Source organism: Bacillus rossius, chromosome 5 (genome assembly GCF_032445375.1).
Source record: "Bacillus rossius redtenbacheri isolate Brsri chromosome 5, Brsri_v3, whole genome shotgun sequence".
NCBI lineage: Eukaryota > Metazoa > Arthropoda > Insecta > Phasmatodea > Bacillidae > Bacillus > Bacillus rossius.
Window position 1 is genome coordinate 22,080,522 of NC_086333.1, and position 27,955 is coordinate 22,108,476.

The 27,955-nt window shown below is 45.0% G+C and overlaps 2 protein-coding genes and 1 long non-coding RNA gene across 3 annotated transcripts; 1 reads left to right on the forward strand and 2 right to left on the reverse strand.

The window, feature by feature from the left end:
• The first annotated feature begins 931 nt into the window (after positions 1–931).
• On the forward strand, positions 932–2,876 carry LOC134532342 (uncharacterized). Its single transcript, XR_010075134.1, has 3 exons — positions 932–1,199; positions 1,668–2,002; positions 2,383–2,876. It is a non-coding gene; the product is annotated as an uncharacterized LOC134532342 (long non-coding RNA).
• A 2,170-nt stretch (positions 2,877–5,046) lies between these two features.
• LOC134531635 (putative nuclease HARBI1) lies at positions 5,047–8,723 on the reverse strand. The gene is made up of 3 exons (XM_063367397.1): positions 8,245–8,723; positions 7,294–7,569; positions 5,047–6,472 (listed from the first exon to the last, which is right to left on the reverse strand). Exons 1-3 carry the CDS (start codon positions 8,539–8,541, stop codon positions 5,963–5,965), a joined length of 1,083 nt encoding a protein of 360 aa, XP_063223467.1. The 5' UTR covers positions 8,542–8,723; the 3' UTR covers positions 5,047–5,962.
• Positions 8,724–10,902: 2,179 nt separating this feature from the next.
• Positions 10,903–26,514, reverse strand: LOC134532223 (uncharacterized). The gene is made up of 3 exons (XM_063368644.1): positions 25,893–26,514; positions 25,451–25,838; positions 10,903–11,040 (listed from the first exon to the last, which is right to left on the reverse strand). The coding sequence occupies exons 1-3, from the start codon at positions 26,156–26,158 to the stop codon at positions 10,903–10,905; spliced, it is 792 nt and encodes a 263-aa protein (XP_063224714.1). The 5' UTR covers positions 26,159–26,514.
• Between the last annotated feature and the right edge of the window lie 1,441 nt (positions 26,515–27,955).

Consider the following 27,955-nt stretch of genomic DNA (forward strand, 5'->3'; position numbering starts at 1 on the left):
GGGCTCACCGAACACAAAACTTCAGTACTGAATACATTAGACTTTTGGTACCTTATATTTGACGTCGTACCTCCTCTTTATTAAATAAAAAACCCGGGTCACAGTCCTGTCCGCGGCGCAACACTGCAGCCATGGCCCTGGTAGTGCCACCACTCGCCACCAGATGGCAGTGTAAATATAAAGAGACAATGTATCATAGTTATTTTATAGATGTTATTATTGTAAATATTTAGGTAGATTATTAAGTGTATGATGGAAGTATGTTTTGTAGATGTGGAAATAATATTGTAAAATGCAAAAGATCATCATCAGGCAAAAGAGATAGAAATATGTAAAACTTTAACACAGATGGTTCTAGAAGAAACTTGTATAAATTGTGCGGGCTAACAAGCCTAGACAGCTCTCATCTCCCAGCCAATCTGGGAGAATAGTTATCATTGTGAACTTTCCTCTCTCCCAGCCTATCTGGGAGAATAAATATTACCTCAGTCAAAAGTGGTATCATTGGCTTGACTTCCTCATCTTCCTTTCCTCAGCTAGCGACTCTTCGTGAGACCGCGGGCTTTCCTTCTCTCTTTCCTTCTCTCTCTCATTCTCTCGCACGTATCCGCTAGCGACTCCTTGTGAGACCGCGGGCAATCCTCTGCTAGCGACTCTTAGGGCCGAGCCTATAGTCGTTATCCGAAAGCGCTTTCAACAGTCATTCCTCTGGCAGCTTGTTCACCTTCCGTTTCCTATAAACGATTTTCGGATGACTGCCAGCCGAAAGCCCTTTCACATTCACATTATCTGAAAATATGGCAACATAGTACAAATTTCTACTTACCGATAGTACTCCAAATGAGTATAGGAAGCTACCCGTCTGTTTCGATCGTCTTTTGTGACGTTTGACATATTTTAAACACACGCTAATTAAATTACTGTTTGAATTTGTTGAGGTTAGTGTCTGGTGACCGTAGATATTTTATTTTTTGTGTGCAATTGTCAGTGAAGATAATGAGTACGCCGAAAAATATCGCGTTCACTCAAGCAGACAAATACATTTTGTTTGACTTGATAAAAAAATATAAGAACATAGTTGAAAATAAGAAAACGGACTCTGTTTCAAATACTGAAAAGAAGGCTACGTGGAAAATTATAGCCTTGGAGTTTAACGCAAGTAACGTGACAACTAAAAGAGATGATGGCCAGCTAAAAAGGTATGTGTGAATATATTAAACTAATTATATCAGTTGATCCTGTGGTACACATGGTGCTTGCTGTTTTAAAGTAAGTCGAAATATCCTTTCCAAAACATAACAAAGTATAATACAAACAAATATATCAGATCTAGTAAAAAAATTTTCTTTTGTATTCATCTTACTATCAATTTTTAATTGGTATAGGCCTATCACAAGCTTTTGTTAAGTCCTAAATCTTTCCACAGTATTAAGGAATCAACTTGGATATGTGTTACAATTACCATTGTACATAAGATATGGGCTTTTATAAAGACACATTTGTACTGCTTTGAGATTTCTAGTATCAAGTATGATGTATTTGCTAATTAGTAGCAATTTCTTAATTGACCATTAATTTTCGTTTCATGTTTTTTATGTTGAAACTGTATTACACTAAAATTAAAGTTTCAATAAATTATTATATCAGTGTTCAATTTAACTTTCCAGGTGTTGGGAAAAGACAAAAACCACAGCAAGGAAGCATCGTCAAACAGAAAGAAGTCATGCTATGGCAACAGGTGGGGGCAAAGCTTTTGTTTCCCCACCTCAGCTGGAAGAAATGGCAACTGTGGTTTCCTCTATCCAGCCCTATTTTGATTTGGAGGTGGTTTCGGCATGGGATAGCAACACGATCCACCTCCAGGATGCCAGGGCTGACTGCAGTGCCACAACTGTTTGTGCAGAAGTAGTCGCAATGGATGAAGTGGCAGATGCTCCAGACACCCCACCTCTAATTATTGGAGCTGCTAGGCCTACTACATCCCAGAACTTTGATAATCCTGGTAAGGTTAAATTATTTATTTTTAAAACAGTACATACCTCATGATTAATCAAGTATTTTAGATGTAGTTAACTTAACCAACCATAAAACGGTGCATTACAGATAAACTAGGTACTCAAAATATTGCAACGCCGTGTTACAGAATGATTAGAAATTAGTTCTTATTTAAAAAAAAATTTTGTATTTTGTTTTTCAGATGCGCTCTTCACATCAGTAAGTTAAATCTATTATGCGGCTAATCTAAGCAGCTATGCTACTAGTACCTATATTTTGTATAGCAAATGTATCTTGGCTAAAAATTATTCCCACATGTTCTCTTAAAGCATGCAAAAATATATGTGAAGTGTTATGTTGTATTACATGAAATAAATTTATTTGCAGATGAAACGTTTTTGGCTCCGAAACTGCCAATTAACAAGAAGGGCTCCTTTTCTGTAAAGTCCGCCCACATGGTTGAGGCAGAGGTAAAGAAAAGGATTGAGAAAATTGATGAAGAGATTAGAATGCTTAGGGAAAGTCATGCAGCAAAACTTAAACAAGATGCTGAGTTGCATGCTGCGGTAATGCGGCAAAATGAGGAGCTACACAAGGTTAAACTTGCAAGGGAACAACTTTTGTTGCGCCAGTTGCAGGCAGATGAACATAAAAGTACAGAAAATATTTGAAGTTAATTTATCAACAATGTAATTTTGTATTTAGAAATTTTGTCATTGTTAATTTAGTTTTGTATTTAGAATTTGTCCATTTACATAAAATAAAAAAATGTTTATCTTCATTTACTTTTAATTGCAAAACCTGTTTGTACTAATTGCATGATTAAAGTTTGAAGGGGGCTTATAATGTTGCAGCACTTTATAATTTATAACTTTTGTATGATGAAATTAACATTAAAAACAAAACTGAAAAAAAAACACTTCGTTAATGGTGTTATGGAAGTAAGGCTGTGTACGTAATACAAGAAACAAATAATTGTCTTATTACATGGGATGGTAAAACGGTGATTACTGCTAAACTATTAGGAATTTTTTATCTCAGCCTTTTTTTTTATTAAATTCAGGAAGTTGAAGAGCATAGAATTAAGTTATTTTGGCATTTTTAATTATATTATTTCAGAAGTTTATATTTCTGATGAATTTAAATTAATTTTTTTTATTTGTAAAAAAATACTTGGATAACTGATAAACTTGTTGTTTTGTTCAAACTTCCTTGTTAATATGCAGGTTGTTCAAATTCTGGAAAGTCAGGGAAAAGCAATAAATTTACTTAAAACATGGAAAAGTCATGGAAATTTCTCAATGATAGTAATTTGAGGGAGAAATGTCATGCTCTGCTATGCCATCATCCAGACTTTAAACATGTATTTGGTTTTTCAGATGGTGTTCTAGTACATAGTCACACATTGTGTAAAATGGCATATGCAAGGTTCTGTTAGAACTAGTGCATCTATAGGGATGGTGTAGATTGAATTGTCCTTAATTCTTTAAGAAAATTGTAAAGTATGTAAATCATTCAAATGACTCATCAGGGAATTTTGTCATTGGAAATTTTATGGATATTTGTGTGTGCATATTTATTCTTCCAAGTTGTATGTTAAAACATAAATAATTCAACAATGATAAGCTATTTATAGATGACTGGTTCTATTACTTTTACTAAAGTGATTAGAACTCTAATTTACATCTGCCTAGTAAAGTTTATTTATTTAATTATATGTACCTACTATTTATAGCAAATGTTTTTTTTTACAAAAGTCATTAGAATTTTAACTAACATCAGCCTTATGTAGTTTATCTTATAAATAATTTTTTTAACCCACATAATCATTATGTTAAAATTTGGTTTTTATTTACAAAGTTTAGTTAGAAACAAATGTACACTTCAATATTCACTGTAAACATAATGTTAAGGCATATGGAGAAGTGGCACGAGGTGCAAATTTTCTCATAAAAATGAGAAATTAACAGTTCTGCAACAATTCCAATAGTTATTGCATTATTGTATTGTCCATTATTCAGCTACCCTGCTTAATTTAATAAATTGCAAGTTAATAACATTGAATTGCCTGTATATTTGTGGTGTTTATGACATCTCTCAAACTAAGTTCATTTTAATCTACTCATTCAACAAGAAACTAGAACAAAATCTAAATAAAAACAATTTACATCATACTCATATTTAAAAAAAATTACTAAACAGTTATAACAAAAAGTGAAACTCAGCACCTCATTTATCATTGTGCTGAAGTGAGTTGTGCTTCATATTCTTGAAAACAAAATAAATTGAAAAAAAAAATCACTTTTGCATGGCCTACAGGCATATGGTAGATTTTGAAACACTGTCTTTTTCTGGAAAATAAACATTAGTAACAATTTAAGAACTTAATGTACCTAGCATACCATACATTCTCCAAAATTCCAAAATGAACATTTTAACATTTTCTCGTACTCAATGCAGCAATGGTTTTAACTCAATGGATCCAGCATTAAATAGCTTTTTAAAAAAAATATGCCTACTAAGGTAGTTAAATTTTTTAAACTCCAAACTATATTCTATGTCTACCACTAATATGTGGTTCATGTAAAATTTATTTTAGGCCAAGGCTTTGGATAATAGTAACATTGTTTTAAAATAAATTTCAAATGAATGTGATAGAAAATAAGTTTTAATTTTTTGTTATTTCAATCCCTCTTTAAATGGTAATAGTTAATCCATTGAAACTTGTTTCAGCCCAAGTAATACATTACCTTTAAAAGATTTACAATTGTTCTAGATTTTATCATTTACTTAATGATGGTGTTAAAAAAATTTTTGTCTTTAAACCTTGTTTTTTTTTTTTTCCACCCTTTCAGTAGTGGTTTGTCTATAAATAATTATTTCAAACAAAAGTTGTAGATAATATTTTAAGGTTTGTAGCCTTTCCTGGCTAGTTGAATATTTTGGAAAGGGGGGCACATTCATGAAAATTAGTTATGCATGATTTACATTCCAGAAAACAACATCACTGTTGATGAATGGTTAATTAAATAATGTATCTTGGACACCAAATTCTTTTCAATATGTTTTATTGATGCTTCTCAATAGTCACAAGTCACTGTGGCCGCTATAGTGTGACCATGATATAAATACATGTCAAGCTGCACAAAACATCTTCAGTAACTCCAAAACACCAATGGACTCTTCATGGTACTAAGTACTTAGGTACAAAAAAATGTCTAACCACATAAAAAGTAACTAAACAAATACAAAAGTAAGTTTAAACTGCTTATACAGCACAAAACAATAAAATCACCAGAAATACTTAACACCATGAAAAAATGTAAATTATGACAAAATAAATCTGCACCACGGGGTTCAGTAAGAAGCCTATTAAATATTTCTAGTACAACTATAACAATATTATACTTAAAAATAAACATATAAAACACGCTTACTCCCGCCAAGAAACACAGTAGACAGGTAAAACTCTAGTTGAGAGGCTTCCTGAAATTTAACCTTTTAACATTAAATTTATAAAAACAATTATTAATGGCAACTCTTGAACTAATAACACAATTATGATTATTATATGTATTAGCATGCAGTTTTAGCTGCATGTTAACCTAACCATATTTTTTTTATTTAAAAAAAGATATTAAATCTGGGGAAGGGCTGTAGTCTGCAAACCTACACTCCCATGATTGGATAACTAGCTGATAAACGTAAACACTATATGGACATGCTATATGTGAGTCACATGGCTATGTTTGTATTTATGTTTGGCTACAGTAGGATACATGACATGCCAAGCATGGTTGCTTACCAGCTGTATGCTTCAATTTGTTAAAAATATGGTGAATAAAATTTTACAAACTGTAATACAGCAACAAAACTAAAAAAAAAGTCTTGCATAGTGCATAAAATACGCAAACATTTACTACAGTACTAGGGATTAATCAAACAAGAAAATCTTTACTGAAATATATTACATAAACCGACGTTGAATGAAATCTGCACGAATCAGATGACCTAATCTGTTGCGATTCCCAGCAGCTGCTTCTGCTGCTATAGGAGCACCAAACACATCAACCCAAGGAAATTCATCTTCTGGTAAAGGCGCTTCGACATCTAAGCTAATATTGTGCAAAACAGCAGTTGCACAAATTATAGCGACAATGTTTTCAGGCTTGTGCTCCAGTTTTTTAGTAAGGCAGCGGAATCTTCGCTTCCAAACACCAAATGTCCTCTCCACAATATTCCTGGTTCGGATATGAGCGACGTTATATCTTTCTTCAGCTTCTGTCTGTGGATTTAGCAGTGGTGTGAACAGGTATGGAAGACACGGATAACCACTGTCTCCTAGCATAATGCCCTTTATGCGTTGTTCTTCGAAGCAAACCTTAAGTCCTGATCCATCAAAAATTCTTGCATCATGGCATGAACCAGGTCTTGTAGCACAAATGTCAATAATTTTCATTTGGGCGCTGACAGCAACCTGCACCAAAAATACATTTGCGGTGTAACAAGAATAGGCTTATGTTAAAATTGGCTTAGCACTAAAAAAGATAATGTATTTACATGCATTTGAAGTTATACTTCTTTTTAATAGAATAAACTAAACTATTTTAGGTAAAAAATCTGTTTCATGTATCCAAGTTAACCCCTTGAGCCTGATGGCATGATCTTGTGGTACATTATGCTTGCTGTTTTAATTTATTACATTGACAGATCCTGAACATAATATTACAATGCAAACAAATTGTCAGGTTTAGTGAAATTTTATTTTTGAATTCAACTTGTGATCAAAATTCATTTTCATGTTATCTTGAGTCCAGGATCTGTCGACACAATAAATTAAAACAACCACCATCATTTACCACAGGATCAATTATACAGGATCATGCTATCAGGATCAAGGGGTTAACTTGGATACGTCATACGTAACTTTTACCACATTATATAAAAATAAATTTACTTCAAAATTCATAAAAAGTGGCTACATTGTTTATGTAATCAAAAAATTTTTATAGCACATTGTATGTATGTACATATATATATATATATATTTTTAAGTACATGGCTTTACAGAATGTAGTAAGGCTTAATTTATTTTTCAAAAGCAATTCCAACACATAATGTACTTTTTTATTTTATAAACTTAAAATATTGGTGGCTCAGTAACAGCGATAGTTTATTTTCAAAGTCGGACCAGGAGAGAAATATTTCTTTATCTCCATTTTTAAATTTGCTTTAAGGGATATGAGAACGGGACAAGGCTGGTTTTATGAAATTTTACGTAGACAGCGCTAAACCCACCTGGACATTCAGAGAAAAAATCCCATGTCTATTTCTGAACACTTCTCCTCTATCTCCTCCAGGATTTGCAATTGGAACATGAGTGCAGTCTATTGCAGCAACAACACCAGGGAAATTTCCAATTTCAAAAAATTTTTGCATAGCACCATTCATTTCCTCATCTGTGTTGGGTAGCTTGATGTGGTGTCTCAGCTGTCCAGCTAGAGCTTCCGTAACAGCTTTAACTATTGCTCCCGCTGTACTTCGGCTTAGGCCACTCATGTCCCCACATACTTCCTGTAAAAATAAAAAGATTTATAAATTACACATGATAGGTAATGTATAGTATTACTTTTTAAAACAAAACTAACAATCTTGACTTAGCAAACTTACAAGGTAAAAATATGTTACCAAATGAGAATATTTAACATCATATATTTAACTTTCAACTGCAACATAAGTTTTATTAAATTTTTAAAAGTTGTTTTTAATTCTGGACATATGAGTAGAAGAACTTCCTTATAGTTTTAATACCACTCTTTTCTGTTATGTCTACAAGTCTACATGTACCAAAGTAATAAAGTACCTAAAAAGTATAAAATTTTGTAAAATATATAAAGAAGGTAAATTAAATGAGTGGTGAAATAAATTATAACATACATATATTCTTGTTACACTATTAATTTGTATTTGCAATGGAAATTTACATGGTACAATAGATCAAGGTGTAGGTATGACGTTGAGGCAAGTCCCAACAAACTTAATTTATGATAAAAAAAAAATTAAATTTATGTGTCTGTTACGAGCTACATGAACAGTACGAAGTCAAAGCTAAAACACATTCACGACAAATCTTTACATAAGAGCAGCTATTTGTTTACTTTTGTTTAGGTTAGGCCTACTATGCCAGTTAAAATCTATCATTACATGACATCAAAACAGTCCATGGATAAATACAGCTTAAATACTTACGTGAAAACTCCCAGTTGCATAAAACCGCAAGGCCAACAATAACTGCCTCTCTGCAGGAATCGGCAAACCACGATTATCTGGTTTTTCCAAATGCTGAACAAATGGGTACAGGACATTTCTAACCACCTCTTTTGAGAATCGAAATTTATTTTGAAACTCCTTTTCTCTGTAGATTTCAAAGGGATCTGGCGTATTTCTTATATATCGTTTAGGAAGCCGAACATGATCTTCCAATTCTTCGTAAAATTCAAAAACTCCATTTATGTGATTTCTTAACTCATCCAAATCCGCCGCCATTGTCAACAAAACGTTATGAAATACGCCGAACAGACTTTCGATAGAGCTTCAGACCTCATTCACTCAAGAGTGGAGAGCCATCCGTACCTAGCAGTCATCCAGCTACCGAAAGAGGTCTATAATACGAATTCCGCACTGAAGAGGATTTCGGATACTGGGTGATAACCGAATGCCGACTATAGTCCCGGCCCTTAGTGAGACCGCGGGCTTCCTTCTCTCTCTCTCTCATTCTACCTCTCTCTGCCCACCCATCCGCTAGCGACTCTTCGTGAGACTCTTAGTGAGACCGCGGGCATCCCTCTCTCCAACTTCCATCCTTTCTGCTAGCGACTCTTTGTGAGACCGCGGGCATCCTCTCTTCTACACTTCCTGCTAACCACTCCTTGTCAGCACGTCCTCGGTCAGCTGCACTGGGCCGAACTGTCCACTCCCGCCTCAGAGTGTGAGGCTGCTCTACCCAAGAGCTGGCGCCGGGCAAACAACACAACTGAACGACCGAGCGACGCCCACCCCGTCTCCACAGCTTCACCAGAGACGAGGCCGCGACATTTGGCGCCCGAACGTGTGGCACTCCATCATCGAGACTACCAGAGTTCATGAACAGTCAGCAGGATTCGGCGACCCGAAATGTGTATATTCACTAAACAAGTGTAGAAGAATGTGTGCAGGACAGAACTTGTAGAAATTCGTGACACAATGCTACCACACAGACTGACAACCACAGGCGAAACAGGTCAACCACCAAGGGACTTGGACCTAATGACAGGAGAGGAACAGTGGCACAACACATCTGAGTGCAAACCAGTGAGAGCAGATTTAGCAATGGGTACATTGGTTTGGGATACAATAGCAACACCAAGGCCCACACAGGCACCAACACAGAAGGCAGGGGCAAACCTCATAGACTGGGAGGTACTTGCAAGCCCAGCAGTGCAACCAAACGTGCATATGGGGCGGACAGCTACCGCAACAGGACGCATAGTGCTACCAGAGTTCAGTGGGCTAGCGCATGAGGACCCATGCGAGTTTGTGCAGTGGTGTCAGGGACGGTTTACACAATGCGGGGTGCAGATAGAAGAATGGACACAACGCACGAGTGAGCAATTACGCGGGCAAGCTCGTGAGTGGTGGAACCTGTGGGGACGCTATGACATGCAGTGGCAGGAGTTCGCTACCCGCTTAACATGGCGCTTCGACGACCGCATGGCAGTCATGAGCTGTAAGGCTCGCTTCTACGGCGAGACCCAAAAGGACTCAGAGTCAGTAGAGCAGTTCGTGGCAAACAAGCTGCGTCTGTACCGGCGCATAGCCCCAGGAGAAGACCCCGAGCAAGCTTTGCCAGAAGTTACTGCGTTAATGCGAGAAGAATTGCAACCATTCATCAGGCCATACTGCAATGGAACAGTAGAGGACTATGTTCGACAGGCAACAGCTACAGAAGGCAACCTACGACACCTCCTGGGACGTCGGACCGGGACAACTATCCCCGAACGAGGACCCAGACATCAGGTTGGAGCACCTGCAGGGACAAGCAGGGCCATACCGCAGGAACGTCCATGGCGGACAGCAACACAGGCGCTCGAGGGCCCACCTGGTGGGAAAGACCAAAACACATCTCCAGGATGGCGGAATGCAGGCAATCGGCGCGATGGAGGCCGACCACCACAGTGCCGTCTTGGATGCCCACAGGGCACGTATCACTGGCATCAGGACTGCCAGAGACACCAACAGCAACAACAACCGGCGGGAAAACGGGCAGTAGGGGGTGTAGGACCTACAGACTTAACCCCCGTGCCAGCCAATCCCCTGCCGCAAGCCACAGAGAACAACATTGAACAACTGGGGCAGCTCACCACGATAGAAAACCGACTGATGCGGATCCCCATCACCCTGAACGGGAGACAGACTGCCGCACTTATAGACACAGGGGCGAGCCATGTATTCGTCGCCCAGCACTGTGTACCACCCGCAGATATCACACCCAGACGCTGTGCCCTGCGCCTTGCTACGAACACTGGAACTGGGACAGCCATTGGAGATGCCATCATCACTGTGGGTATACGGGAGATGGTGACCCAAACTTCAGCAGTCGTGGTAGAAGGACTCAGAGAAGATTTGGTACTCGGACAGCCATGGTTGGTAGAGCAGGATGCCTTGATTTCACCAGCATCAGGCCTGGTAAATTTAGGTAAACGTGAGCGCTTGGCAGTATATACACTAGGAAGCATACCACCTTACCACAGAGCACACGACCACAGGCCAAGAGACATGACCTGTCGCCTGCTCACTGTGGAAGATGATCCACCCCCAGCGGACCTGATCGAACTCAAACAACGAGTTCTCGACGCCCAATGCACCTCCTCAGATGCTGAGCATCGACGAGCAAAGCAAGCAGAAGGACTGGATGAGATACGGACCATGCACGGTGAATGGACGGCCCACGGAATGACAGATGAAGTAGAAGACCCCGAGGATCGCTGTCGGTGGCAAGCGATTGAGCTGACAACAGCGCGAGAACCCCAGAGGGCCTACACTCAGCAGATAACTCCGCAGACCACACGACAACCACCAGAGCTACAGCCAGGTGACCACGTGTATGTCCGCACACATCCCCTATCCAATGCAATTAGGAACTACTGCGCTGGACTGAGCCCCAGGTGGTCGGGACCACACCGCATCCTGAAGCATCTAAGTCAAAGTACGTATTTGGTGCACCGGGGTAGGCAAAGGCGAAAAGTACACCGGGACCACATCCGGAAAACAGCACTCCCAGAAGGGGGCAATACCGTGGAGGATCCTACGACAGATGTGGCAGGAACAATGCCGGACAACCACCAATCTGTCTCACCCCAAGGAATGCAGCATCTGTTCCAGGGAACACCGAGCCCAAGGACAAGAATGGAGAGGCCTGCAGAAGCCCCTGCCACGACCCCGAGGCGACAGCACCGGAGGCACCCAGCACGAATTCAGATCCTTGATGTCACGGGGACACCAGAGGCGGGCGTAAACACCACAGAGGAGCAGCCCCTGGTGACAGAACCGGAACACATTGAGACAACAGAACCACCCTCCCCTACCCGAGGTGGGTGGGGGCATGGAGCCTCCCTAGCCGATGCCGAATTCCGGGTCAACGTGGAGGAACCAGCTGAGGACAACCAGAGACACCGCCGACGATGCCGCCGGCCCCCACTGTTCCTGGCAGATTATGTCACCGGCTGCGAACGGGCCACACTGGTGAATGGCGACCCAGGGAGTCCGGAACCGGCGGGCCCGCCCTGACGCTCGCAACTACGAGGAGAGAAGGCATCATGCGCCTGCTGGAGGGCGCGCGGACGGCCTAGACCCGGGCTTTTCCAGTGGGGGGGCGTCTGACGTCGTACCTCCTCTTTATTAAATAAAAAACCCGGGTCACAGTCCTGTCCGCGGCGCAACACTGCAGCCATGGCCCTGGTAGTGCCACCACTCGCCACCAGATGGCAGTGTAAATATAAAGAGACAATGTATCATAGTTATTTTATAGATGTTATTATTGTAAATATTTAGGTAGATTATTAAGTGTATGATGGAAGTATGTTTTGTAGATGTGGAAATAATATTGTAAAATGCAAAAGATCATCATCAGGCAAAAGAGATAGAAATATGTAAAACTTTAACACAGATGGTTCTAGAAGAAACTTGTATAAATTGTGCGGGCTAACAAGCCTAGACATCTCTCATCTCCCAGCCAATCTGGGAGAATAGTTATCATTGTGAGCTTTCCTCTCTCCCAGCCTATCTGGGAGAATAAATATTACCTCAGTCAAAAGTGGTATCATTGGCTTGACTTCCTCATCTTCCTTTCCTCAGCTAGCGACTCTTCGTGAGACCGCGGGCTTTCCTTCTCTCTTTCCTTCTCTCTCTCATTCTCTCGCACCTATCTGCTAGCGACTCCTTGTGAGACCGCGGGCAATCCTCTGCTAGCGACTCTTAGTGAGACCGCGGGCTTCCTTCTCTCTCTCTCTCATTCTACCTCTCTCTGCCCACCCATCCGCTAGCGACTCTTCGTGAGACCGCGGGCAATCCTCTGCTAGCGACTCTTAGTGAGACCGCGGGCATCCCTCTCTCCAACTTCCATCCTTTCTGCTAGCGACTCTTTGTGAGACCGTGGGCATCCTCTCTTCTACACCCAATCTTCCTGCTAACCACTCCTTGTCAGCACGTCCTCGGTCAGCTGCACTGGGCCGAACTGTCCACTCCCGCCTCAGAGTGTGAGGCTGCTCTACCCAAGAGCTGGCGCCGGGCAAACAACACAACTGAACGACCGAGCGACGCCCACCCCGTCTCCACAGCTTCACCAGAGACGAGGCCGCGACATTTTTCAGCGGATAAAAGTAGCCCCGGTAATTAAATATTACCATAGCATTCGCCCTGGCTCAGGGGCACAACAGTTCACTTATTCAGTGAACTATCAGCTGATAACATAGCTGATACCAGCCACTAAAACTTCCTTCTTCATTTTATTCTCTCAAACTTATATCGTTAACAATCCACACTCCTTTCCATTTTTTAAAAGATCCGCCGATCCATAGACAAAATCACCTTCTCTTAGTCACATATCTTTGCACAACATTAAACATAGAGAAATAAATAAACCCTAAAGATAATTACACTTGAAAGACATATAAATAAACACTGAAAAATAGTTAAACTAAAGTTTCAGTGTTCTGAGATAATTAGTATTATCACAGATGCCGCTCTCGGCCTTAATTCACACCAAATTTACCTTTAATTTGGTTAAATTTAGGTCGTACCATAATTTCAAATTCAAACACTGAAACTTGACATTTGCCAAAAGTTGGTAACACTGAGTTTCGTGACAGTTGAGAATCGTAATGGCTCACACCATATTTCTTCATCCTGGGAGCAGGCAGCTGCTATCAACAAGTGTCTGGTAAACAAACACCCGGCGTCGTGAATCGAGGTGTCTATTACCTCGCTGAAGGTCTCGGGAACAAAGAAGAAAACTCGTTCTGCTGCTGGTTACAAGGTAGGAGTTGATTCTGCAGGGAATTACGAGGCTGCTATCAACAAGTTTTGTGTGGCGGGTACTAAGCAATACCGCTCAATGTGCAGATACACGCCGTCGCTGGACGCTGTTGACCGGGACGCCGTCCAAGCCAATGACAACCACTGATGTCACCACATTGACATCGTGATCCAGGCTAGCGAGGACTGAGGCAGCCATTCCAGACAACCCATGCCTGGATATACCTCTCGGCCGCTCCACCCCAGGCCTGCGGTGGGACGTCATGCCCAAAGCCTGACAGATGGGGTGGACGCTGTCACTGCTGATGCTACTACCCCATGCAGTAGACGAGGATCAAGAAGAATTCATCTCGGTCCGTAGTTCGTCCGCGCACTCGTGTACACTATAAACACTCATTAAACTGTTATATATTAGCCTCTAAATGCACCCGCGCTTTTTAACTTTAAGCGTCCAAGTGAACTACCTCGTACAGTTTATTCTCCATTCGCTGCAGACACCGGAACGTAAAAATTCTTCTTTACTTGCTACCCTAACTAACCTTAAATAATGGGTAAGCAACCTTGGTTTAAAATAGGCCTACTTATTAAAAATTTAAAATCTTAAATTAAACACACATAATTTGATACAACTCATATTAACCAAAAATATTAAATAAAATAAGCATAATTCATTAACATAATAACACAACTACATAATATAGTGGAAATCAGATGTGGACTATTGTTGAGATTGGGTATTTTTTCCCATGTTCATGATAAAATGCTGTGTACATAAATGTGATAATTTTTACTTGTCTACAACAATAGATAACTATTTACACAAATGCCATTTAGTTATTTTGGCTGAAAATAATTATTTTTAACCCAGCCAAAGAAAGCTTTGTTTTATTACAATTGGTATCATACCATCAATTGAAATAGTTGTTTGTTAAACTTCATTATTAAACATTATTATGTTAGTACATTAATTTTATGGCAGAAATAATAACATTTCCTGGAATTCTGCCTATAACAATAAACATTTGTTTCATTATGATATATATATATTATATTTACAATCAACTTGTTCTTAGAAACATTAACTAAACTTCAGTGCAGGAACACATAATTAAACTTCAAACACAATAACATTGATATGCACATATTAAATAAATATTTACAGTGATTACTAGAACTTCATAAATGACTTGCTGGTATATAGGAATAGCACATTCCTGGCCATTAACATTGATATGCACATATTCTAATATTTTACAGTTATTTCTGATTATATTTAGTAATCATAATTGTTTCATTTGGTCTCCCATAAAACAACATTAAATCACATTTTCACATCACTAGCTTTTTAGCATTGTTATTAATTACCTCACAGATATTTAATAATATTTTGTCAATTAACAAATAATAACATTCTACACTCATCACTGAAGAATCTTTTCACATCAAGAAATAGACAGTGAATTACCAAACTGAGTGCTATCTGTATGGTGTAAACAAGTGAAATTCAATGATTAATGTGCATTTTTCTTTCTTGTCAAAATTAATCTAAAGAGAAGTGAAGGTGATCTCTCTAGCCAGCTATATAGCTTGACGTCAGCCGGGGCTACGCCCCATGAGCCTAGTCAGTCTCCGTTTCCTCAACATTCCTCTCCCCTTCCCCGGCATTTGTACCGCCATGTACGTAGTCGTGTGTTTGAATTGCGCGCCACGAACTACCACAAGAGGGCGCTTAGAAGCAGTGCGGCGATCCCTAAAATTGCTATGTTAATATTAATTGTAAGCCTTTTTGTTGTTTTCATCCATCTTCGCCCCAGTGCTGTGTAGTTTACTTGTGTTTCTTTAATTTAAATAAGTTACCTTAAATAACTATAGACGTTGCCCGGGCGGACCCGAACAGGCACGGACTTGGACGAGGATAGGAATGCTTTTATATGAATTATCATTAAATAAGTAAATAGTAACAAACTTTCCATTGTCAGTAATTTTTATATATTTTTAATGTTTATCTGTAATTTACTCAACTTTCGCCGGGGCACGGAGTCGTAGAATACAGTAACGGTAATTGTGTTGGCGCGAAGGGCGCCATGTTGCCACCTGCGAGCGATGAGCTCAGCCCAGTCCATCTTCATCACTGACCGAGAGCAGACGCGCCAGCACCCCGGGGACCTCAACCTTTGTTCATCACTGACCAAGTAATTTCTGTATCGTTAATTCTTTTTAAATCGCTTTCGTTCGTCATCCTCGGGGCAGCTCTCGGTCAGCAGGCTGTTTAATTAATTAATTGTCTCAGTCGAGTTTTTTTTCATCACCGTGTAATAAGTATACTTTGCAGCATGGCCACGTGTGTGGACCATGCCCTCACCTAAACCGATTCGTGCCTCAGGCTTTTTAACCGTGTAATGTGTAACGTGTAACGGGCGTGTAGAGAGACGTGTTAGTGAAATTAAATCTGGAGAATAAATATAAAGTGAGTACTTATTTAATCACGTGGTGAGTGAGTCTAGGAGTGTGGCGTGCCCGACGCCTAGAGCGGGCCAGGTCTGGGTAGCTAGGATAGAAAGGGCTGGTAACTCGTCCCCACTTGGGCTACGTCACGCCCTGAGTGAGAGACTCCGCCGGGTCCACGTGCCCTTCCACGTGGTGGCGCCCATAGTTAACATCTCGAAATCACCGGCAATGCGCGATCAGCCCTCAAATGGCGCCCAAGAGCGTGGGGCGAGTTACATCTTCCGCGAAAACCAGACCTGTACGAGCGTGTGAGATAGGCGGTTGTTACGCGGAGCGCGCGGAACTAAAGTTCGCGCTGGAACTATTGTTCGCGCGGAGCGCATAGCGGGACTCTGGCGCGCCGGCCACGTGACCAGCCGGGCGCGCGCTTCCAGGAATTCGCTGCGAGCAGCCAGGTGGCCGCATTCCTCGCGACAACAGCAGCCGGGCCAGGTCAGTGTGTGTGTGTACCGCCATCCGCGTCGCGTCGCGTAGCGAAGGGAAGAGGGGCAATCGACCGGCCTCACCACCACACGACCATGTCGGACAACCACGGACTTGACAAAAATCCGGGCGCGATTAAGGCAAGTGAGTTGTTTCAAAAGAATAGCTTATATTGTGTTATGTGCGCGCGACCGCGCCAGGTGAGCGGGACGGCGATTTCTTCGTGGACGGACACGTGCGTGTGCGTAGGACAGTATGAAGCGCAGCCGAACCACGAGCAGGCAGAACGGGCGGATCAGTTTGAGGCGGGACACGGGAAGTGCACGGATGCGGAGTGTGAGGGCAAGACGCGGGAGGGAGGCTGGTGCCGGAACTGTCGCGCGTTCAAGCACACGGCGTGTTTCGCGAAGTCCGAAATAATCTCCTTTCAAGACGGGTGGTACACGTGCCAGTGGTGCCACCACGTGAGAATAGCGGGCCCGTCAGGCCGCAGCCCGGTGAGAGACGCCGCCGACACACCACGGAGCAGGGTACCTCTCATAGGACACGTGGAGCTACCGGAATTTGCGGGCAGAACCAGCGACGATCCGCGGAGATTTGTACACGCGTGTCGGGAACGCCTGAATCGCTACGGAGTGCCGGAGTGTGAGTGGGCGAACAGGGTGAGCACCGCGCTCAAAGGCGACGCCAAGACGTGGTGGCAGATCGTCCAGGAGTATGACATGCCGTGGACCGAGTTCGCGAGATTGTTCGAGGCCAGATTCGCGGACGTGAGGACAGAGATGAGAGTGCGGACGGAGCTGTATTGTCTCGAGCAAGGCGCGACGGAGGCGGCGGAGGCGTTTATCATGAAAAAAATACGTCTGTACAAGCGGCTGTTTCCCGGAGAAGAACCTACCGGAGTGCTGGAGCGGGTAGTTGAGCTGATGCGCCCGGAATTTCGCCCGTATTTACGCCCGATGACGCGGCGTCCGGCAGAGGAGTTCGTCCAACAGGCGCGCGTCTTAGAGCAGGACCTACGAGCTGTCAGACCGACCAGGATCCACGCCACCCTGAGCACCAAGCAGGAAGACACGACGCCCGCCGACACCAAGGCGCTGGTGCCCTACACGGCGCCCACCCGAGACCAAGCTAGGCGCGACGAACCCGGACCGAGCGGCCACGCGCAGCTGACATGGCGGAGACGGACTACCGGCGGCAGCCCACCACCTCAGTGCCACACGTGTCCACCAGGCACGTTCCATTGGCACGAGAACTGCCCGGTGCGGAACAAGTTCCGGCCTGACTTCGCGGCGCAGCAGCCGTCGGGAAACGGACGGCAGGGGGCGGCGCGCTAAGACAGCCCACCTCCCCCGCCTCACCTAACAACAACAGACCTACGGCGGCGGGGCCTCTCCTGGGTCACGTGGGAGCGGCGGAGGCCGACCTGTTGCGCATTCCGGTGGTTGTCAACGGGCGCGCAGTCCACGCGCTTGTTGACACCGCCGCCAGCCACAACTGTGTGGCGGCACGCGTGATTGGCCGTGACAACTTCGAGTACCACCCGGGCCAACTCCAGCTGGCTACCACGGGGGACGCCTGCTACACCCAGGGCGTCGCGACGCTGGAGGTGGACGTGCGGGACCAACGGTCCGTCACGACGGCGCTGGTGGTGGAGCAGTTACGTGATGACGTCATTCTGGGGCTACCCTGGCTCTACGAGCAGCACGCAGCCATCGACATCCGGGCCGGCTGCGTCCATGTCGGCACCCAGGGGCGGCGGACCATCCACGGGCTGGGTAAGCCTACTCCACCAGCAGTAAACCAGGTCAGTCTCGACGAGTTCCAGCACGGAGTTCCCCCCGAGTTTCGTGCTACCATCCAGCAGGTCCTCGATCATCAGTGTAATGTGTTTGCGTCCGCGGACCCGCTGAAACGTACCACCATAGCTGAGCATGCCATCCCGACCCATCCTCACGAGCCAATGTTTATCCCACCCGGTAGCTACGGCCACGTTGGTAAACAGACCATCCTAGACCAGGTTCAGGACATGTTGCATGACGGGATAATTGAGCCTAGCGAAAGTCCGTATAATTTCCAGGTCGTGTTGGCAGAAAAAAAAAGACGGGAAACTACGCTTCTGTGTCAATTTCAAACCTATCAATAGAGTGACAATTAATGCCCCACCCCCCCTGCTGAACATAGCCGACACACTTTCAGGCCTGGGTAACACCAAGATATTTTCTTCCCTCGACCTAAAATCTGGGTATTGGCAGGTGCCGATACGTCCGGCGGACCGACCCAAGACGGCGTTCACAGCCCCAGACGGGCGGAGATTTCAGTTTTGCGCGATGCCATTCGGCCTACAGGACGCCCCCGCTACCTTCCAAGGGATGATGACACGGGTCTTAGACAACTACTCGGGCAAGTTTGCGGCCGCGTATCTGGACGACATAATTGTTTGGTCTCAGACGTGGGAAGAACATGCGCATCATTTAGCATTAGTCTTGGAACGCCTGGCGAGCCATGGTCTGACATGCAATCGCGAAAAATGCCACCTGGGGACCACAGAACTAGATTTCCTGGGCTTAGTGGTTAACGCGGACGGAAACCGACCCACGGAAAAACAGCTGAGTGTAATTATCAACAAGGAGCCCCCACGCACGCGCAAGCAACTGCAAAAGTTCTTGGGGCTAGCTAACTGGCTGCGAGCCTTCGTCCCAGAGTTCTCGGTAGTAGCGGCGCCGATGACAGAACAGCTGTCACCCAAACGTCCGTTCAGGTGGACCGTGGAAGCCCAGAACGCTTTTGACGAGCTAAAATGCAGATTTCAACAGTGCCACTTACTCGCGCGGCTGGACCCAGGCAGACCCCTGATCGTACAAACAGACGCGAGCGAGAAGGGCATCGGGGCCATCCTGTTACAACTCGGCGACGACGGCGAGCCTCGGGTGATTGAATATGCAAGCGCCAAGTTCGGCGACGTCGAGCAGCGGTATAGCGTGAACGAGCGTGAGTGTCTAGGCGTAGTTTGGGCCCTCAGACGCTACCGCCCACACCTGGAGGGGCAGAAATTCGTACTGAGAACTGACAGCCAATGTCTCAAATGGCTGGCCACGATGCAGGGGCGACGTTCGAAGCTGACGCGTTGGGCCATGCTTCTACAGGCCTTAGATTTCGAAGTCGAGCATGTACCGGGAAAACAGAACGAACTAGCGGACGAGCTGTCGCGAGATCCGGACGTCACCGTCACAGCCTGTGACGATGCGGAGTGGGAGGAGCTTTTGCCACCACCCAGCGGGCGCATACCCAGGACCCCGCGCACCCCGACAACCCAAGCCGCATTGTGTGCCCTAAACCTTAACGTCACACCGACATTACCGCCAGGCGCGGAGCTTGATGACTTAGACGCCTACGTGCGAGCGGCCCAACTCACGGACACAGACACACAGGAGATCGTGCGCCGTTGCGGGAGCGGAGAATGTGAAGGCTACCGTGTATTGGACGGGACACTGCAGGCGCGACCTAAGGGGACAGCTGGCCAATGGCGGACGTTCGCGCCAGCCGCCACCCGCCGGGAGGTGTTTGACATGTATCACGTGAACAGGCTAGCCGGACACCCCGGCGCAGACCAGACGCGACGCGATCTGCGGGAACAGTTCTACTGGCCAGGGGTAAACAAGTTTGTACGGGACTGCGTGAGGAGATGTAAACATTGCCAGAGGCACAAGGCGCGCCGCACCGACGGGACAGCCCAGCAGGTACCCAGGCAGCCCACCGAGCCATTCCATACAGTCGCCATAGACCTAATGGGACCATATCCCCGCACGCCCCGAGGGAAAAGATTTTTGTTGGTGGTGACAGACTGCTACACGCGTTGGGTGGAGGCCTACCCCCTGGCGAACATCCGCGCCGGCACCATTGCACGCAGCCTGGAAACGGAGTTTTTTCCTAGGTGGGGGTACCCCCGGGTCCTGTTGTCGGACAATGCCACCCAATTTGTCGGGCGCCGGTGGGCGCAGCTGGGGAGAAAATGGCGGGTAATCCTACACACCACCCCCGTGTACCACCCCCGCGCGAACCCCACGGAACGACGCAACCAAGAGGTGAAGGTTCAACTGCGGTTGAGGCTCGCGGATGACCACGCCCAATGGGACACGCACATCCCGGACGTTCTGTACTGCATCCGGCGACGGGTGAACGCGGCAACCGGCGAAACACCAGCCACCATGGTCCAGGGGCGGAACCTCACCCTCCCCGGGGAATATCACGTGCGGCAACAACAAACGGACCCGGACGTAGAGAGCCCCGAAGGACGCCTGAGGCGATTGGCCGAGACGCACGATAGGGCGCGACGTAACCAGGCAGCTTACCAAGCACAACGCACACCCGAGACGACCCGCCCGCCCCCTGAACTGAAACCAGGCCAGCTGGTTTACGCGAGGCTCCACCCCCTCTCCTCCGGCCGACGCAACTTCTGCGCCGGCCTGGCGCCAAAGTGGTTTGGCCCGGTGGCGGTGGTCAAGGCGGGGCCCACGGCGGTCGTGATAAAGTTACCCTCAGGCCGGGCCGCGAAATATCACCGGGACGATGTGCGCTTGGCACAGGAAGAGACGGAGGCGGCGGACGAGGCGGAGACGGGGCAGGAAGAGACGGAGGCGGCGGACGAGGCGGAGACGGGGCAGGAAGAGACGGAGGCGGCGGACGGGGCGGAAGAGACGGAAACGAGACGTGACGGAGCAGGGACGCGGCAGGAAGAGACGGAGGCGGCGGACGAGGCGGAGACGGGGCAGGAAGAGACGGAGGCGGCGGGCGGGGCGGAAGAGACGGGAACGAGACGTGACGGAGCAGGGACGCGGCAGAGAGAGACGGAGGCGGCGGACGAGACAGACGGGAGGGCGGCCGCACAGCTGGTCACGTCCACCCCAACAGACGGGGGCGGGTTCAGAGGCTTCCCGGACCTGGGGGCGGGACAGGCGACGCCCCTCGCAGTCTCAGATGTCCGGCCGAGGCGGCTGTTCGAAGACTCGGGGAGTGACGTCTCGCCTTTCAGGAGATTTCTCAGGGACACGCCCGGAGTGACGGAGGGCCAGTCGACATCCCAACCACTGATAAGGTGGCCGGAGGAAGTAGAGAGTAGGCCGGGTTCGCCGGACGAGCCATTATGGCCGCTGCATTACTCGTTGGCAGACTCCACGTTCAGGGTGACAGTAACCGAACCGCAGGAAGACGAAACACCGCGGGAAGAGAGGGGAGACCGGGCGTCACAAGACCCAGTTCCGGCTCCGCGATACACGCTACGACCCCGAGGGATCGCGAGGAAGCACAGCTGTTGTTGATAAGGGGGCGACCACGCCCACAGGCGACCCAGCGGAAACGTCGACATGACCGGCTATTCGAGGGGGGGGCAATTGACGTCAGCCGGGGCTACGCCCCATGAGCCTAGTCAGTCTCCGTTTCCTCAACATTCCTCTCCCCTTCCCCGGCATTTGTACCGCCATGTACGTAGTCGTGTGTTTGAATTGCGCGCCACGAACTACCACAAGAGGGCGCTTAGAAGCAGTGCGGCGATCCCTAAAATTGCTATGTTAATATTAATTGTAAGCCTTTTTGTTGTTTTCATCCATCATCGCCCCAGTGCTGTGTAGTTTACTTGTGTTTCTTTAATTTAAATAAGTTACCTTAAATAACTATAGACGTTGCCCGGGCGGACCCGAACAGGCACGGACTTGGACGAGGATAGGAATGCTTTTATATGAATTATCATTAAATAAGTAAATAGTAACAAACTTTCCATTGTCAGTAATTTTTATATATTTTTAATGTTTATCTGTAATTTACTCAACTTTCGCCGGGGCACGGAGTCGTAGAATACAGTAACGGTAATTGTGTTGGCGCGAAGGGCGCCATGTTGCCACCTGCGAGCGATGAGCTCAGCCCAGTCCATCTTCATCACTGACCGAGAGCAGACGCGCCAGCACCCCGGGGACCTCAACCTTTGTTCATCACTGACCAAGTAATTTCTGTATCGTTAATTCTTTTTAAATCGCTTTCGTTCGTCATCCTCGGGGCAGCTCTCGGTCAGCGGGCTGTTTAATTAATTAATTGTCTCAGTCGAGTTTTTTTCATCACCGTGTAATAAGTATACTTTGCAGCATGGCCACGTGTGTGGACCATGCCCTCACCTAAACCGATTCGTGCCTCAGGCTTTTTAACCGTGTAATGTGTAACGTGTAACGGGCGTGTAGAGAGACGTGTTAGTGAAATTAAATCTGGAGAATAAATATAAAGTGAGTACTTATTTAATCACGTGGTGAGTGAGTCTAGGAGTGTGGCGTGCCCGACGCCTAGAGCGGGCCAGGTCTGGGTAGCTAGGATAGAAAGGGCTGGTAACTCGTCCCCACTTGGGCTACGTCACGCCCTGAGTGAGAGACTCCGCCGGGTCCACGTGCCCTTCCACGTGGTGGCGCCCATAGTTAACATCTCGAAATCACCGGCAATGCGCGATCAGCCCTCAAGCTAATTCTTTCTTCAGGTGTGATATCTAGGAAGTTGTGGATGAAGTAAATATCCACTTAGATAGGGTAATCCTGTGGGATTACAATCCTAGTCAGCATGATTTACTACTGATTGAAAAGTGTTAGAAATGAGGAATGCCTAGGAAATAGGTAGGTAAAAAAAAAAACTGTAGCCTGGATCATAACAAGGTAAGCCATTATTTTCTATTTCTACAGTGTTTTTTTGTTTGTTTACACACAGTGTGCCAGGGTGTCTGTGTTTACAACAGAACATTGCCTAGGTATACATTAGCACCAATATACAGCCTGTACTGACAGTGTACATTAAAATTACTTAATTCGTGTGTGTGAACCGAACTATTAGGTGCTGCCAATAAACATGTACATACTGTACACCAGGTTCACAGTACATCCTCTAGGTCTCTGCCTAAGGACAAGAGCATTTACTCTCGTACTGAACCACATAAATGCTAGGAAGACTACGCTTCACCTAGCCGAAATCAACTGAGTTCACAAAATTAAAAAAAAATAACTCAGCTGACTAACACCATAACCTTCCGGTATAAATTCACTGTTACACATAAATCTTATTAATAATTCTAGGCACAATAACAGTACAGTATACATACAGCTAACTATTTTGTATACTCTGATCTTATATATTTTGCACCACTGGTGTGTGGTAGGCCCTTAAATGATTAATGTTGTAGTTTCCCACATTGATACCTGTTGACACTTCCTTTAAGGTGTAACAGTTCTCCCGATGTACCTGGAGAGTCTCGTAGGGTCCACTGTAGAGTAGGAATAACTTCTTCGTTACATTCGCCCACTTGTTGCTTGTTGGCGCAGTCCTTAACAGCACAAGGTCACCGACCTTAAAACGGTGTAGCTTGCGCCTGGTTTTCCGCTTCTGCCTATTCCTGGCTTCTAGGTGTAGCTTTGCTCTAATTAAATCCTCAATTTCTTCCCTGCTAGGAAGTTTATCCTGATCCGGATTCTCGTCGCAGATGGGTAAATATTGGTTGGGTATCGCCTCCGACCGAACCAGGCATATGGCCTCATGAGGGATGTACGCCGGTCTGCCGCTCCACAGGATTAACTGTTGGTAATCATTTACCCCCATGTCTGGTCCCTGGACTAATGATCGGGGCGTATCACCACTAATCCTTGCTAGTTTAACGCCGTCACATTGGCTATGCTAGCCAAGGCGGCGTTTGATGATGAGCTGGCCTGCTGCTGTTGTCGCAGCTGCTGCATCTGGCTGCTGTTGGGAGGGATTGGTGATTGCCGCGCAAAGTATCCTTGTTGGTACTTTGACGTGGACGAGGGGAAGTTGTGAGTGGGGAAACTCGTCGTGGTGTTCGCTGACTGGACGGTTTCAGCTCCACTGGGAGGGAACACTAGCTGTTGCTGCTGCTCCGGTGATCTTGGCAATCGGTCGTGGTACCCTTGACGTGGTGATCTTGGTCGCTCTGGGTACTCGTACCTGGGAAGCCGCTGTTCTTCGTGTTGCGAACTCTTGTTACGGGGTTGTTCATGGTGGCTCGGCTCGTACTCGTCACCACCGGGATGACTCCATTTCCCGCTCCAGAAGTTCGAGTTATGTATTCGATTCTGCCGGTTGTTCCATTTACCGGTGTGGTGAAACTTCCATTTGGCGGTGTTGACTCGTATTTTGGGCTGTTCCCCGCCGCGCTGCCACTGTTGGTAAAGCGGAGGTGATTTCTGAGCTTGTGCCTTTTCTGGTTCAGTGGTATTAATCCGCCCCTGCTGCTCTAGCCTGGCGAATGCCAGTAACTGTTCTCTAAACTCGGTAATATTCGAAAAATTCCTACCAGTTAGCTGTAACTGGTACTTTAGGGTAGTTGTCCAAGAAACATGGAAATAAATTCCTCGTCATTCATAGGTAGATCTAAATATCTGGTACGTTCGAACATGCTCGAGAGATAGGCTTCCAGAGACTTATGTTTTTTATAGTCAAATTTTTCCCCATGCAGCCTGGCTCTTAAGTGGCCCTGTATTCGCACACTCCAGAACTTCTGCTTGAATTGAGTTTGGAAATCTGCGTATGTGTGGGTCGAAGTTTGTATTACTTCCCACCAGTAATACGCATGTTCGCGGAGGGCAGTATTCAGGCATTTTAATTTCTCCTCGTCATTCAGCTTAAACATGGCTGAATACTCCTCAAATTTTTTTAAAAACCGCATGGGGTTTTCATTTTCCCCACCTGCGAAACGAGGCATGGCCTCTGACCACTGTCTGGCCGGGTGGTGCATAATGGCCACTTGGTCAAGTGCAGGAGAAAGGCTAGAATGTGCTGCATGTGGTGTAGTAACTGGTGAAGCAGTCTCTGGCACGTTACTAGGGATAGCTATGGGCGTAACTGCGGTAGTGATGGGTCTATCCATCAGGTTGTCCAACCTGAGGGTAAGCATGCGATTTTCCAGACTACCTACTCGCTGTTCTAGTTGGTGTCCTAGTTCGTCCGTTTTGTGTGAAATTTGTGCCATTTGTTCGTGCACCTGTTGACTAGTGTTGTCCAAACTGCAGAGGTTTTGTGCAGCCTGTTGGGCCACTTGTTCTAAGCGTTCTGACACACTGCCTAACTCCTCCTGTATCTTCTGTGTGGTGTCTTGGCATTGATTCTGAAGCTGGGCTAATTTCTGATCAGTGTTCAACTCTAGTATCGTTATCCGGTTGGTTACAACTGATACTGACTCCCTAACTTCCTGCAGCTCTAACTTGAGATTACTCTCAAAGCTGAGGATACTTTGCTGTATGCCAGTCAGTTGTGCAGTATAAGACTCTAGCCTGGCACTGGTTTCAGCAGCGTTGACATCTAACCTGGTAGTGTTAGAGTCTAATTTGGCATTCATTTCAGCAGCGTTGGCATCTAACCTGGTAGTGTTAGAGTCTAATTTGGCATTCATTTCAGCAGCGTTGGCATCTAACCTGGCATTTATTTCAGCAGCGTTGGCATCTAACCTGTCCATGAGTCCCTGGAGCAAGTTATTTAAGTCAATATTGCCACTAGGAGTAGGAACTAAAACTGAGATAGTTTCCAAGTGTTCCTTGGGCTGATCAGATTCGTCTCTGTCCTCGGACATGCTGCTGTCCCTAGATCCGGTATTGCCTCGGTTATGACACCTCCCTCTGGTATTCATGATTATACTCAGCAAAAATTACTTGACAAAATATCGGGCCCCACGTACGGTCGACAGTCTGTAATTTATACTAATATTATAGGGTAACCTCTTATGTGTTTCGAAGCAAAATGAAACCCCTTGAGTTGTCACTCTATAATTGTATTTACTTATATGATATGAATTATAGTTACTATATTAAGTTTATATGGGCGCCACACTTTAACATTACTATATTAATCATAAATGTTTACTATGCTATAAGTAATTTTCCATTGCGGCTTATGCCCAAGGTTACCTATTTCGACACTGATAAACTAGGTTGCTTATCCATGACTCATTAGAAATCACATAAAATATAATTTATCTATAAAGTTATGTTGGGCACAACTAAAAATCAAAAGTTCATTTGTGATAAATAATAGTATTTAAAGTGAATAAAAAAATTAACTAACTCAGTTACTTCGGAGTACACAAGAGTCTTTAAATCGGGACCACTAGGCGAAATTCAAAATAATTATGTTGTGCCATAATGAAAACCAGAGAAATAAAATACTATGCCGAAACAGTTAATAGGAGGGGCTCACCGAACACAAAACTTCAGTACTGAATACATTAGACTTTTGGTACCTTATATTTCAGCGGATAAAAGTAGCCCCGGTAATTAAATATTACCATAGCATTCGCCCTGGCTCAGGGGCACAACAGTTCACTTATTCAGTGAACTATCAGCTGATAATATAGCTGATACCAGCCACTAAAACTTCCTTCTTCATTTTATTCTCTCAAACTTATATCGTTAACAATCCACACTCCTTTCCATTTTTTAAAAGATCCGCCGATCCATAGACAAAATCACCTTCTCTTAGTCACATATCTTTGCACAACATTAAACATAGAGAAATAAATAAACCCTAAAGATAATTACACTTGAAAGACATATAAATAAACACTGAAAAATAGTTAAACTAAAGTTTCAGTGTTCTGAGATAATTAGTATTAATACATATTTTCCTTTGATTTATTTATTTATTGCTACTTCATTTGGATTATATATTTATGTTAAGGATTAATAATTGTATAAATATTTTAGGATGGTTATTTTTTTTTTTTTTAAATCCGTTCTTTTACGTGCGAGTGCTGTCGGTGCTGGCTCGGGTGTTTCCGGACCGGGCCACGATGTGGGCCGACCGGCCGAATGGAAACAGCTGACAATCGCGCGAGAGCGAGGGCGGGACTGCTGTTCTGACTGCCGACGGGTCAACATGGAACTCCTGCACTGCTACAAACACCAGCCACCGTCACGGGCCTGACGAAGTCTCAGAGTAAGGAGTGTCCTTCCCGTCTTATTATTTGGGGCCTAGAGGCCGAAGAATTGTTAGTACTGTTTGGATGATAGTACAGACCTGAATAGACACTTACTCATTTAATATTATTAAAAATAGTCAATGAATGGATTGCTGTGTTAGCTAATTGATTTTGTGTATGTAGCCCCACGCATTGTTAAATGAAGAGGCGTGTGAGTATAATACGTTGTGCAACACTAAAGCTAATATTTAAAGGCTTTCCTGAAGTGGTTTTTCTGCACAGAACTTGTACTTCATTTTGAGTAACTACTCTTTGGAACTTACCTTGTTTGAGACGTTTACGCCCTTTTCGGACTTGTGAAATGAGAAATTATTGCCAGCACTCAAACGATTGATTTTTTTTTAAAATATTTTATGGGGACCCCTTTACCTATTTACGAACTTTAAATAAATCTATATATTTATATAGGCTAGCTTTTCTATATGTAGTTATTGTTAGATAATATTTTTT

Coding starts and splice junctions, on each gene's coding strand:
- LOC134531635 (XM_063367397.1), bottom strand. CDS start 8,541: ATGGCGGCGGATTTGGATGAGTTAAGAAATCACATAAATGGAGTTTTT. Junction 7,570..8,244: donor ATGCAACTGGGAGTTTTCAC/GTAAGTATTTAA, acceptor TTATTTTTACAG/GAAGTATGTGGGGACATGAG. Junction 6,473..7,293: donor TTTTTTCTCTGAATGTCCAG/GTGGGTTTAGCG, acceptor TTTTTGGTGCAG/GTTGCTGTCAGCGCCCAAAT.
- LOC134532223 (XM_063368644.1), bottom strand. CDS start 26,158: ATGAATACCAGAGGGAGGTGTCATAACCGAGGCAATACCGGATCTAGG. Junction 25,839..25,892: donor TTAGACTCTAACACTACCAG/GTTAGATGCCAA, acceptor TAACACTACCAG/GTTAGATGTCAACGCTGCTG. Junction 11,041..25,450: donor GACACCAACTAGAACAGCGA/GTAGGTAGTCTG, acceptor CGCTGTTGTCAG/CTCAATCGCTTGCCACCGAC.